The sequence below is a fragment of the Sciurus vulgaris genome (assembly GCF_902686455.1).
Source record: "Sciurus vulgaris genome assembly, chromosome: 11".
NCBI classification, from domain to species: Eukaryota; Metazoa; Chordata; class Mammalia; order Rodentia; family Sciuridae; genus Sciurus; species Sciurus vulgaris.
This window is the reverse complement of record NC_136472.1, coordinates 17,762,646-17,776,838: the sequence shown is the minus strand read 5'-3', so window position 1 is coordinate 17,776,838 and position 14,193 is coordinate 17,762,646. Positions and strand designations below refer to the sequence as shown.

The 14,193-nt window shown below is 37.8% G+C and overlaps 2 protein-coding genes across 2 annotated transcripts; one reads left to right on the top strand and one right to left on the bottom strand.

The window, feature by feature from the left end:
- Positions 1 to 1,552: 1,552 nt before the first annotated feature.
- On the bottom strand, positions 1,553 to 2,491 carry LOC306639684 (olfactory receptor 9G4-like; the record flags this gene model as incomplete). Its single annotated transcript, XM_079103463.1, has 1 exon — positions 1,553 to 2,491. One exon carries the CDS (start codon positions 2,489 to 2,491, stop codon positions 1,553 to 1,555), a length of 939 nt encoding a protein of 312 aa, XP_078959589.1.
- A 4,903-nt stretch (positions 2,492 to 7,394) lies between these two features.
- LOC306639683 (olfactory receptor 9G4-like) lies at positions 7,395 to 13,018 on the top strand (the record flags this gene model as incomplete). Its single annotated transcript, XM_079103462.1, has 3 exons — positions 7,395 to 7,470; positions 9,603 to 9,676; positions 12,362 to 13,018. The coding sequence occupies 3 exons, from the start codon at positions 7,395 to 7,397 to the stop codon at positions 13,016 to 13,018; spliced, it is 807 nt and encodes a 268-aa protein (XP_078959588.1).
- Between the last annotated feature and the right edge of the window lie 1,175 nt (positions 13,019 to 14,193).

Below are 14,193 nucleotides of genomic sequence, written 5' to 3'. Positions count from 1 at the left end.
AACCAAACAGTAGTGTTTCTGGAATTCAAACACACACACACACACATACACACACACACACATTGTTTGACTACATATACAAACACACACATATACACTTATAAGTATGAATCACAACTAATTATTCTTTAAATATTGGTACTTTGAATGTATCATATGCCTGAAATTGCTTGATCATTAGACAAGAGTTGTATGAGAAAAGATGAAATTTAAAAATATGAAGCAGTGTGTACTTTTTAGAAGAAAATAGACAGTAGAACTAGAACACTATTCTAGTATAGTGTTTTAGTAGAACTAGTGTATTCTAGTAGAATACACTAGGACTAGATAGAAGTTCTCTGCATTTCTTGAAATTACATTTTCTACCCTTGTTCAGAGCTTCTTGTTCTAAGTTGTAATTCATATTTTTTAAGATATCACAGACATATTGATAGTTCATTCCCACTTGACTCCCTTATTTATCAAGATGCTATTCTGCAAGATTTTTTGGGGGGAGAACACCTATTTGGGAAGTATATCACTTAAATGTCCTTATTATTTCATTGTTTAGTTTCTAATTATTTGTGCAAAGTGAAATGTTGAAAAAAGCTCCAGGCAAATAAGTTTACCTCTAAATACAAAAACACAAACTTTAATAACTTTGAATCAAAACCAGTTTTTAGATTGAAATATGAAGTTTTCACCTTAGCTAGGAGGATAATGCATTAACTGACTGGAATATGCTTACAGGTTACCATGGTCTCCTGAATGTGATAAATTCAGAGTCCAACTCTTCAAGTATGTCTGTACAGGTGTGTAAATGGATTTCAGAGAACTCAGAAGGTATGTGTGCCTGCAGTGTCCTGTTTGTGTAACCAAGGGTGGATTATCGCCATTTTCATTTGCTTGTTATTTCCACAATCTCAGAGTGCTGGGGACTCGAACCCGGATCTCCGGCATGAGAGGCAGGCACTGTACGAGATGGGCTATTTGGCCTGCTGATTATCGCCATTTTCTATTGGAAAAAAGAATCATAACACTTTCCCATGAATATTTATGGGACCAAAATTGAATAAAATGTAAAGTAGGATCAAATGTTCTGGACAAAGGACAGTCCTCTCCAAGAAAAACTCTTTGGCATCAATATTCAGTATTTGTTATTCATGAATTGAAAAAATAAATTAGTAATTGTATGAACTTGAAATCCTTTCACTTTATAAATGTGGTAGTCAGCTTCCATCACTATAATAAGTTCCTGATATAATCAACTTATAACAAAGGTTTATTTTGACTCATAGTTTTGGATATTTTGGTCAGTGGTTGATTTACCCTGTTGCTTTGGATCTGTGGTAACATCATGCAGAAAGACCTGCTGGAACAGAACTATCCATCTCATGGCCAGAAAGCAAAAGAGAGAAGGGAAGAACAGAATTCCTGATAATAAAAGAGTATTTCGACCAATATTTCACACTTATAAATATAAATTATCATGCTTAATCGGACTACAGAAACTCATACAAGCATACCTACAAAATAGTAATTGGTGAACTGCAATAAAGGCATCAAATTAGCTTCATGCATGTGATCCTATGGACAGAATTGCCTTCCTGAAGGCCTCTTTGACGTCTTTGTTTCTGAAGCTGTAGATGACAGGGTTGAGCAGAGGGTTGAAGATGGTGTAGAATAGGGCGGCCACTTTGTCTCTCTCCAGGGAATAGCTGGAACTGGGCCTTGAGTATACGAAGAGCAAGGAGCCATAGAAGAGCATGACCGAGACCAGGTGGGAAGCACAGGTGGAGAATGCCTTGCGCCTTCCCGAGGCTGAGCGGATCCTCAGGATGGCCAGGAGGATGTTGAGGTAGGAGATGAGGATGGCGAGCAGACAGGAGAGGACAGTGAAGCCCACCAAACTGGAAAGGATTATCACGTACACCCGAGTGTCCATGCAGGACATTTTCACCAACGGCAGCACATCACATAAAAAGTGGTCGATGACATTTCTACCACAGAAACTCAGGCGGAAGGTGTTAGCGGTATGGGCTATGGCATTCAGAAAGCCTCCTGCGTAGGAGCCAGCAACAAGCCCAGTGCAAACAGAAGCAGACATGGTACCTGAATAAAGTAACGGCTTACAAATAGCTGCATGGCGGTCGTAAGACATGGCTACTAGGAGGTAGTACTCCGTGTAGGCCACAGTAGCAGAGAAGAAAAACTGAGCCCCACATCCAGCCAAGGAAATGCGCTTATCTTCTGAGACACAGATAGCCAAAATTTTAGGGGCATATACAGAAGTGTACCAGAAATCCAAAAAAGAGAGACTGCCAATCAAATAGTACATAGGTGTATGAAGGCGGGAATCAATCTTGATTAAAATAACCAGGGTTATGTTCCCTGACAAGGTTAGCAAATAGATTATCAGAAATATTCCAAAGAGAATCGACTGCAACCGGGGATCTGCAGAGATGCCCAACAAGATGAATTCAGTCAGGACAGTGCGATTTCCTATTTCCATGGCCACAAAGGGGAAAGTCTGTATATCATAATGAGGGGGAAATAATTTAGTGATAATGACTATTAAGAGAAATAAACAGTGTATCAATTAAGTCCCGAACTCTTAGAATGCCTGTGTTGTTTTACTGCTTATGATCTGGAATTATAGGACTTCATTTGTACCTTAAGAGCATGTGGGTTTGGGTCAGAATCTGATTTTCTTCCATTCTGTATCCTCCTTCTTCACATTACTTATTGTTTCCTTTGCTGAGAAGAAGCTTTTTAGTTTGAATCCATCCCATTTTTTGATTATTGCTTTTATTTATTGTACTTTAAGTGTCTTAATAAGGAGGTCAGATCCTAAGCTGAAATGATGAAAATTTGGGCCTATGTTTTCTTCTATTAGGCACAGAGTCTCTGTTCTAGTGCATAACCACTTTGATTTGAGTTTTGATTTGATCCACTTTGAGCTTAATTTTATTTTGCTACATATGGATTTCCAGTTTTCCAAATACCATTTGTTAAAGAAGCTATCATTTCTTTAATGAATATTTATGGTGCCTTTTTCTAGTATGAGAGGACTGTATTTTTGTGGGTTTACTCTGTGTCTTCTATTCTGTACCTTTGGTCTCTAGCAATTAGAGAAATGAAAATCAAAACTACTCTAAGACTTCATCTCACTCTGGTCAGTATGGCAGTTATCAAGAATACAAACAATAATAAATGTTGGCGAGGATGTGGGAAAATGTACACTCATGGATTGCTGTTGGGATTGCAAGTTTTTGAAACACCTATAGAAAGCAGTATAGGTAATCCTCAGAAAACTTGAAATGGAATCACTACCTGACCTAGCTATTGCACTTCTTGTTTTATACCCAAAGGATTTAAAATCAGCATAGTACAGTGATGCAGTCATATCAATGTTTATAGCAGCTCAATTCACAAGAGCCAAACTGTAGAACCAACCTAAATGCCCTTCAACAGATGAATGGATAAAGAAAATGTGGTATATATGCACAATAGAGTATTATTCAGCCTAAAGGAATATAATTCCGGCATTTGTAGGTAAACGAATGGAGCTAGAGAATATCATGCTAAACAAAATAAGCAAAGGCCAAATGTTTTCTCTGCTATGTGAATGCTAATTCATGATAAGGTTAGGGAGAATAGATGTCCTTGGGGTTAGATAGAGGGCAGTGAATGGAGGGGAGGGGTTATAGGACTAGGAAGGAAAGTAGAATGAATCAGACCTTATTACCCTATGTGTATATATGATTACATGATCAGCATGATTCTTAGCTGTGTATAATCAGAAGAGTGAGAAGTTGTATTCCATTTATGTATGATGTGTCCAAATGCTTTCTACTACTGTGTACAACTAAACTACAAATTTTTAAAATCTTAAAAAAAAAAAATAAACAAACCAAAGGCCTGCTTACTCTGTATCTCAATGTTAAAAATGTTTATTTCCCTTGGAGCTATGGAGTCAGAATTATCTTTAGAATAGGGGGTGACAGGTTGAGCCACTCAGTAGAGCCTGGCTCTAACAACTGAAGGAGCCCATGCTTTCTTTATTTATAGTGGTGCGGATAAAAAGGGACCAGTAGGAGCTTCGTAAAAACCGGGATTAAAGGTGGAGGTAAGCAAGCCTTCTGGCTCTCGCAAGTCACAACCAGGCCTGTATGCAAACTCCAGTGGTGAACCAACAGCAGGGTAAACACATGCTTTAGGCAACCTGGAGCAATTTTCCATAACTGTCAGTTCCTGAGAGCCAGATTTCCCTGTTAGTTCAACCAAGCTTGGTTTTACTGCAGGCCGTGGGTGGCACCTAGCACTTCAACATCCCCTTGTACCATTCCTGTGAGAAAGTGAGGTCATGGTATCCTTGCCTTCCATGTGTGGCTGATGCTAGTCAAAGAGGTGATAATTTAATTGATAATGTTGTAGTAAAATGAAGACTCCTGCATTTCTTTATTGTTACACAACTCATATGTTCTCATGAGCAAATGCAGCACAGACCCTTGGTCCTACATGTGAGGTTCCAGAAACTGCAACCCCTCTCTTAACACTTTTCCTCTGTTTATGATTTCAATGAGAATCTGTTATAACATGATTGACTGCCTCATAATAATTATACAGATCTTAGATTACATAGTGCTTTGCTGTCAAGCATGTGCACAGTATGATTTTTATTTCTGAATCTGCTCAAACATGAGTACAATTATCTCAGATTATAGTTTTTGTGTAATAACCTATGAACATATTTGATGATAGCCACAATGGTTACTATGGTCTTTCTCTACTATGTTATCACTTGTCTACACACATCTAGGGTTATTAAGCTCATTTTCAAATAAAAGTTGAGAAAAAGTGGAAATAAATGCTCAGAGAGAATTACCTTACTTTTTGGATTGACTGAAAGTCAGTAAATGAATCATAGAGTATATTCTCTAGTCTTTTATTCAAATCTTCCCAGAAAATTTTGAAATATTTGAAAATTCAGGAATTTAAATGAGTCATAAAAATGACAAACATTTATAACAATGACCTCCCAGTTTGGGGTAAGGACCAAGTGGAGAGCACTCACACCATAATAAGTGTACACGGAGAGCCTGGTGGGGTAAAGGACCTAAGAGAGACTGAGTGAGGATGGGTGGAGGGAAGTGCCTTAGACTTGCCTGGAGCATCATCTGGTCACGATGTGTTGAAGATACATTGATTTTAGTCTTTAATCCCACAGAGACTGGAGCTATTATGAGAATTAATGTAACCACAGAATGAATGAGGAAAACTCATTCTTGTCACCTGTTGAGACCTGGATTCCAGTAAAGACAGAAAAGGGAAGCATTCAAAATTCTAGGTAGAATCGGGCACGGTGGCGCATGCCTGTAACCCCAGCAACTCAGGAGGCTGGGGCAAAAGGATTGCAAGTTCAAAGACAGCCTCAGCAATTCGGCAATGCCCCAGGCAACTTGGCAAGATCCTGTCTCAGAAGAATATATAAAAAGCACTGAGCATGTGACTCGGTGATGAAGAGCCCCTTTGTTCAATTCCTAGTATTAAAAAAAAAAACAAATCCCAGATAGAGTTAGGACAGATTGTACACAATACAGCCTTATACTGGAGGACAGGAATAAGGCCATTAGTCCCAGTCTCTCCCCTATAGGGAATTTTGTATTTGCATAACTTCATCGTCAAAATTCTTGGAAAGGCTGAAGAGATAAGAACTTTTCAAAATATGTTTTTGGTAATAAGTGTTTCCTATCTACGTTTTTACACTAAAGCTTTTTGGTCTCGGATATGGTGAATTAATAAATTAGTTGAAAGCATGCGGACTCTCTGCTAAAATATGCAGTATTTTAGTCATGGTTCTGACTTCTGTGTGCATCATAATTAGATCATATTCTACGTAGTAGCAAAATTCTAATTTTATAAGAAAAAAATGAATTAATCACTGATCCAATAATCTATGTGTTATAGTTTCAAAAACATAATTTCTTATTGATTTCTAGAGTGGATTTTTTCTTTTACATTGTGGATTTAGTTAGGTGGTTCATTTTCATGAATACGTTGAGGTAAGCAGACTCATGGAGATTACAAGTCTAGGTCTCAGGAAGTTTTCTGTAATCTTCCTAACCTTTGGAATCCTGTAAATGCCATGTAAATCATCCTGGGCTAGCTTGCAGGAGACTGAGGCACCTGGTCATGCTCTCCATCACCTAAAATGACATGAAGCTGGTCCACCGACATGGGGTGGAGCTACTCGATTGATCCAGCATTCAAATGAGCTAAGATAACCACACATATCAGAAAATTCAGCTGAAGGTGGACAGGTCTAGCACAGGAAGCACTGAGTTACTGAAATGCTCTCTGGGTTCTAATTATGATCCCATTTCCTGATAGCTCTGTAATCTTAGAAAAGTATTTTAATCATCTCCCAACTATACTATTAACCTCTGAAAACATAAAGCATTTTCAATATTACATAAATAAGATGAGGAGACAAAGCCTGGAAAGAAAATGCACTGAACAAATGGTAAATGTTTCTATTCTATGGGGGAGAATAATAATTAAACTAATTTATGAAAGTTGAGCATCCTGAGAAAATAAGTAAGGTCAAGTTCTACAAAGAGGCAATATGAGCCAAATTGTAGAGTCATTCGGATTTTTGCTAAATGCTGAAAATTTTCTCATCTGCTTTCATACAATGTTTTTAAGGTTCACATGTTTTTGCCTTCCTTTTTATGATGAGAATATATATTAGCAAATTACAAGTATTCCATATGGTATTGTTACCTGCAGCCATCATGTTTTTGTTGTGTGTTTGCATGATGTATAATGATTGGACCCACAGGACTTGCTCATCTTCAACTGAGAGGTTGTGCCCATGACCATCTCCTCATTTCCCTGCTCCCCAGCTTCTTGTGGGCCAGCATTTTAGTCTGTGTCTATGATTCCAGAGCTCAGTGAGATCAGTCAGTTCTTGTTTTTCTCTCTGACCTGTTTCACTTAAAATGTCCCACATGTTCATTCATGTTGTAATGAGATTTTTAACAAAAGTAGAAAAAAAATATACCTTATAGTTTATTTGAATCCACAAAATGTCCCCAATAACTCGGACCATCATAACAAAGAAGAACTAAGCTGGAGGCAGTACACTTTCTGTTATCAAACTACACAAACAAAACGTTGCACCCCATTTGTGCACAATGAATCAAAATGCAGTATGTAAAATAAAAATAAATAAAAGTTTTAAAACAGAAATAATGAGCCAAAAAACCCCCCATATAATACAAAGCTGCAGTAATCAAAACAGTGTATCACACTGCATAAAAGCAGACACACAGACCAGTGTAACAAATTCAAACTCCCAGAAATCAATACATTCAAATAATCTTTGAAAGGTCACCAAAAATAAATACACTATGTGGAAACGGGAGTCGGTTTCGTATGTGCTGGAGAAACTGGGGGGCGGGGAGTATATGCTGGAGAAACTGGGAAGTACTTGCCAAAGAGTGAAATTGCCCTCCAACCCATCTCATAGGACTCAGAAAAATTTACCTGAAGTGAATTAAAAGCATAAGAAGAAAAACTGAAATATATACCCTCAGAGAAAAGCATAAGAGGAAGTTTCTTGGTTCTATGTCAGCTTTGATGTTTAGATATAACTCTTTTTAAAAACACTAATAGAAAACAGGTACCAAAATAAACAGATGTGACTTCATCAAATCTTATAATTTGAAAAGAGTGATTGGCATTAAAGTGCAAAGTAATTGGGACACTTCCCCAGTCCTGATCATTCATGTGATCTTAGGGGAGCCATCTCCTTTCAGGAGCACAATTCACAGGAAAAGTTTCTGAGACTTGCAAGCACCAGCCTTATATGATTCCAATTCGTTAACATCTCCTATATAATCCCTCAAGAAAAAAACAGACAATTTCATATTGTAATACAGTGCAGCACAGTAGAGTAGGTACCCTTCTATAAACATATCTTTGCCTAATGGGACAATGTCCTAATTTTAATTGAAGTGAATTATGGAAAGCAGGAAAATTATGTAGTTTTTTAAAATTTATTTATTTCTTTTTGGTACCAGGAATTGACACCAAGGGTGCTTAACCACTGAGGCACATTGCAGCCCTTCCTATTTCATTTTTTAAAAATTTTAAGGTAGGGTCTCACTAGGTTGCTTACGACCTTACTAAGTTGCTGAGGCTGGCTTTAAACTAGACATCCTCCTACTTTAGCCTCCAGAGCCACTGGTATTACAGGCATGTGACACCATGTAAATCTAAAGATTTGCAACTTCATTCTTGTTTCCCTAAAAAATACTGTAAGCTTGTGCACATTCTCTAATCATTATAGTCCTTCATTTCTCTATCTGCAAATAATTAGTGCTCTGAAATTTTTGGAATGATTCGGTTTCTCATGGACATGATGCAAATGATGATGATTCTTCCTACACACATACAAACACACATGCATATGCACACACATAGACCCACAAAGCTTTAGAGCATTTACAAACTTCCAAAACATTTCCATGGATTTCCTAGACATGTTTCTCAGGTTAAAAATTTGAACAAAGATAGCTAAGCTTTGTTCAGTGCTGACATTTTATAGTAAGTAGTGATTAATTTAGCACATTTAAATTGCATTCTGAATATTTGCTTCCAAAAGATGATCTGTTTATTTACTGGATTAATTACTGAAGTCCCAGTGTTTCAGTTTGTTGTGTCAAAAATCGGGAATCAACCTACCTCTTGGTCTCCCATCCACTTTTCATTAACCCAGGAAACCGGTGTCCTCACCTGTCCTGAGCTGTGCCCTTCTAACCACCTACACTGCTACCAGCCAGCTCCAAACACCAGCATCTTCTGCACCGAGTACTAAAATAGGTTCAAGCTTTGTTCCCCAATAATCTATTTCAACACGGCATCCAGCATAATGCTTAAAATACATGGAGAGAGCAGGTAGCAGAACTTTTGTATTTAAAAAATTATAAAATTTTCAACTCATTCTAAGTGAAAATCAAATTTATTACCACAGTCAAGACATCATTCATGACTGAGTCTACAAGGGGCAATATCTCAATAGCCATTCCTCTTCCATGTTTCAGCCTTGCCAACTTTATCACAATTCCACCAACATGACAACTTGACCCTGGGATCAAAGATTACTGTTCATTTCTTCTACTTGATTCATATTCTCAGGATAGTTGCTTGGCTCATTCCCTATTTTCCTTTGAATCTTTTTCAAATGTCATTTACTGACTAAAGTTCATCCTAAGAACTCTGTTATATGCACCTTCATCACTTCCAGCCAACGATCTCCATCCTTATTTCTCTGTTCACACTTCCCTATTTTCCCCAGGATACATCTTCTAAGTCTTGTTTAGTGAATTGTCTCTTCCTGCTGACCACAATGCTACACTCCCAAGTTAAAGAGCTCTTTCTTGTTATCAAATAATAATAATAATAATATCTTGCTATCAAAAAATAGTAATAATATAATGTTGTGTATAGCACAGGTCCTAGTAACAAAGGAACCCTTATTAAATATTTCTATAATGAATAATGGATAATTTCCTTTATGGCTTTATGGGTCTTTCTCTAACCTATTTATAACCTAGATATTTATAACCTAGTTCATACTGTTTCAGATAAAAATCTACAAGCCAATGCACTTCGCCAGTTACAGTATACGGTATCACTATATATAAAAAAAGGATAAATAAGAAAGAAGACTCATTCTCAAGTCCTGAGATCCATCTGGAATATGAAACAATTTGTCAGTTACTATGAAGTCATGAAGTAATAGACACAGAACTGTCAGAGCTCATGGCACTGAAGCCTCCTATGTGGAGTGGGTATGGCTATTCATCTTACCCTGCACTCTTCAAAGAAGAGCAATCAGTACTGTGTGGAAATAACACAACCCTCTGGCTCCTGAAAATCAGTACCAAGTAATGAAAATGAGTATCTTAGAAGTCTGAAGAATCCAGGGCAGAGCACAACTAGGATCTCCAGCATGTCACACTATTTGGCTATCTTTGTTTTGCCACTGAGTAGGTAAATATGCGTGATCTGTCTCTACTACCAGATTAAATTTAAAACGTCATTAGGTGGAATCTGATTTAGCGGTGACTGTGCGTTTGTGTGTGTGTGTGTGTGTGTGTGTGTGTGTGTGCATGCACTTGTGTGTGTGCATGCACTTGTGTGTGTCCCAGTAATGATCCATTAGGTGCCAAATGAAACTCTATCCCCCTTCTAACAGCAGCTGATGTCAGAGAGAGGCCAAATCACTTTGCTGAACTGACCCCCAGGACCTACCTTTGATCAGAAAGGCCAGTTCCTGCAAATAGCAACCTTTCCTGCTCTCTGGAGTCTAGGCATGCCTTTGTTGGACTCAATATATGCATTCCTCAGCTATCCTTTGAGATTCCTCCCACACAGCAGTAGGGAATGTGCATTCCAGTCTCCAAAGACTCAATTAGAGTCCATCTGGAATTTGAGGATAATGAATTTCTTAGGGTATGAATATATGAGTAGAATTCTATGAAAAGTCGACCCAGTGCATCAGAGTCACATTATGATCAATGTCTGATAATAGAAATTCTACCAATTATACTAATTAGACATTTCTCAAATGTATCCTATGGTATCTAACTATTTTCCCTGTCATTTGATCACCATTCTCCCTCTCTGTCTCCAGGTTAATATTCCTTGTCTCATCCATGAGGAAACTCATAATCCTTCCTAGTTGTTATGGGGTGAATTATTCCCCCACCCAAATTCATATTGAAATTCTAATGTACAGATCCTCAGAATGTGGCTGTGTTTGGAGACAGAACCTTTAAAGTGGTGATTACTTTAAAATAAAATGTTTCGTGTGGGCTCAAATCAAATTTTTTTGTGTCCTTGTTAGAAGAGAATGTTGGACACAATGGAATACCTCTTCTGTGTGGGCACCAACCAAAGGACCAGGGGAGGATGCTCTGAGACAATAGGCATGTGCAAGCCAAGAAGTGAGGTCTCTGGAATGCCACACCCTCATGTAGTATGATTAAAGCGTGCTAAAACCAGAAAAAGTGATATCTCCCCAAAAAAATAAAAAAGTGATAAAAAAATCACAAAAAGTGATGTCTTGAATTTGTAATTCACACATAAAACTGAACTGGCAGAAACAAACATTCTTAGAATCTTAATTTTTATGAATAATTAGATTTTACTTGAAGAGTATAAAGTTTAGGTGTACTAAGAAGTAAGTGGTCAGGATCTAAGGGATGAAGAGGCGACTTGCTTGGTTTCCTAGGTCCCGCCAGGGAATAAAAGCTCCATGTCTTGCTTCAAGACTGATTTATTTCAAACATGCCACAATGAAGAGAATTCTAGGTTTCACCATGAACTGTGCTGTTCACCAGCTCTGTGATCTTGGACTTTCTATTTAAGCACTTTTTGCTTCTGTTATTTCAACTGTTAGAAAAGGATCATAACTCTACTCACTTTATGAAGTTGAGTTGAAGATTGAAATGTATTCATAAAAACACCATCAAATTACTGGATTCATAAGAAAATTTCAGAATAGGGACTATGTACAAAGAGGGGCATGAGTGTTTAGACACGCAACTGCATCATTCAGACACCTGTGAGGAAGCCATTTTCTTCTTTTCCCCTGTTTGATAGGGGACTGGCCTTGCATTGAAGAGTTAAAAAACTGGAAGCTAATATTTAAAAATAGGAATCTAATTCCAATTCCACTGCTCTTCTTAAGTCATAATGAAGTTCTATCATTCTAGATAATAAGGAAGAAAATTCCACAGGTCTTCTAATTGTTGTGGAATTAATTGATGCATACTTTATTTTTCTTACTATAAATTATCACTAAGTTATTTTCCCCTCATTATGATATGCAGGTTTTCTCCTTTGTGGTTACAGAAGTGGGAAATCATACTGTCCTCACCGAATTCATCTTATTGGGCAAATCAGCAGACCCCCAGTGGCAAATGATTCTATTGGGAGTATTTGTGATTATCTAATAAGACCCTGGTTATCTTAATCAATATGGATTCCAGCCAGATACATTGGCTCATGTCTGTAATCCCAGTGCCTTGGGAGGCTGAGGAAAGATTGTTTGTTCAAAGCCAGCCTCAGCAAAAGTGAGGTGCTGAGCAACTCAGGAGACCCTGTCACTAAATAAAGTATAAAATAAGGTTGAGGATGTGGCTCAGTGGTGGAGTGCCCCTGAGTTCAATCCCTGGTATCCACCTCCCAAAATAATTGATTCCAATCTGCATACACCTACATACTATTTGATTGGCAGTCTTTCTTGGATTTCTGATTTGCCTCTGTATATAACCCTACACTCTTAGATCATAAATGCACATTCTAGATTGGATGTGGGGCTCAGTTTTTCTTTTCTTGCTTGGCAGCCCACACCCAGCGCTACCTTCTAGCAGCCATGTTCTATGACTGCTGTGCAGCTATTTGTAAGCCATTGCTTTATTCGGGCACCATGTCTGCTTCTGTTTGCACTGGACTTGTTGCTGGCTCCTACACAGGAGGCTTTCTGAATGCCATAGCCCATACCACTAACACCTTCCGCCTGAGTTTCTGTGGTAGAAATGTCATCGACCACTTTTTATGTGATGTGCTGCGGTTGGTGAAAATGTCCTGCACGGATACTCAGGTCTACGATATAATCCTTTCCAGTTTGGTGGGCTTCACTGTCCTCTCCTGCTTGCTCGCCATCCTCATCTCCTACCTCAACATCCTCCTGGCCATCCTGAGGATCCGCCCAGCCTTGGGAAGGTGCAAGGCATTCTCCACCTGTGCTTCCCACCTGGTCTCGGTCATGCTTTTCTATGGCTCCTTGCTCTTCGTATATGCAAGGCCCAGTTCCAGCTACTCCCTGAAGAGAGACAAAGTGGCTGCCCTGCTCTACACTATCTTCAACCCTCTGCTCAACCCTGTCATCTACAGATTCAGAAACAAAAACATCAAAGAGGCCTTCAGGAAGGCAATTCTGTCCATAGGACCACATGCATGAAGCTTATTTTATGTCTTCATTGCAGTTCACAAATTACCATTTTGTAGACGTGTTTGTATGAGTTTCTATAGTCTAATTAAACATGACAATTTATACTCAGAAATATGAAGTATTGGCCAAATCATTCTTTTATTATCTTTTTAATTTTCTTATGCTATAAACTATGGTAAATCCCATAATACAGATTTCTAAAGTTCTGTAGCATGACATTATGCCTTTGTGCAGTTGTAGATTTTTCCAAGACTTCATCTTGTTTTTCTCTTGGGAAGTCTTGGTTGGAAAGCAAAATAAATTAAATGATTTTCCTGTATATAGCCTCATTTTGAACTTTCGTAAGCAAACCACATTGAATAAGCAAAGTTTTTTTAAAAGGCTAGTTTGCTGGGATTTATAAATATTTATTTTTAAGTTTCTTTATGAAGGTGCACTTGAACCTATGGAATTATCAATTTTCTCTTAAACATTGACAAAATAGGACATGTTTAGAGTAAAGTTCTAAATCTACAAACATGTATCTTTGGCATCTTATATACCCTAAAGAATTTCTTACAGTGAAAGTGCTGAGTAGAACTCTCTCTGTGATCCCACAATGTGAACTCCATAGGGAAAAAAAGAGAATCTAGTGGAATATAATGGAACTCACAAATACCCCTACTATGTTTTCAACTCTTGATTATTTTCATTACCAGAGGACTGTATGCAGAAACTTACAGCTCAATATTACCACATAGCAGGTGTTTCGGTAGGCTTTATCCAATGATTTTTTTATTTTTTTTTTTTTTTTTTTTTTCTTTTTTTTTTTTTTTTTTTTTTTTTTGTTTTTTTTTTTAATTTTATTTATTTTTTTTTATTGTAAACAAATGGGATACATGTTGTTTCTCTGTTTGTACATGGCGTAAAGGCATACCATTTGTGTAATCATAAATTTACATAGAGCAATGTTGTTTGATTCATTCTGTTATTTTTTTCCCTTCCCCCCACCCCTCCCACCCCTCTTTACCCTCTATACAGTAGTTCCTTCCTCCATACTTGCCCCCCTCCCTAACCCTAACTCTAACCCTTCCCTCCCCCCCATTATGTGTCAACCTCCACTTATCAGCGATATCATTCGTCCTTTGGCTTTTTGAGATTGGCTTATCTCACTTAGCATGATATTCTCCAATTTCATCCATTTG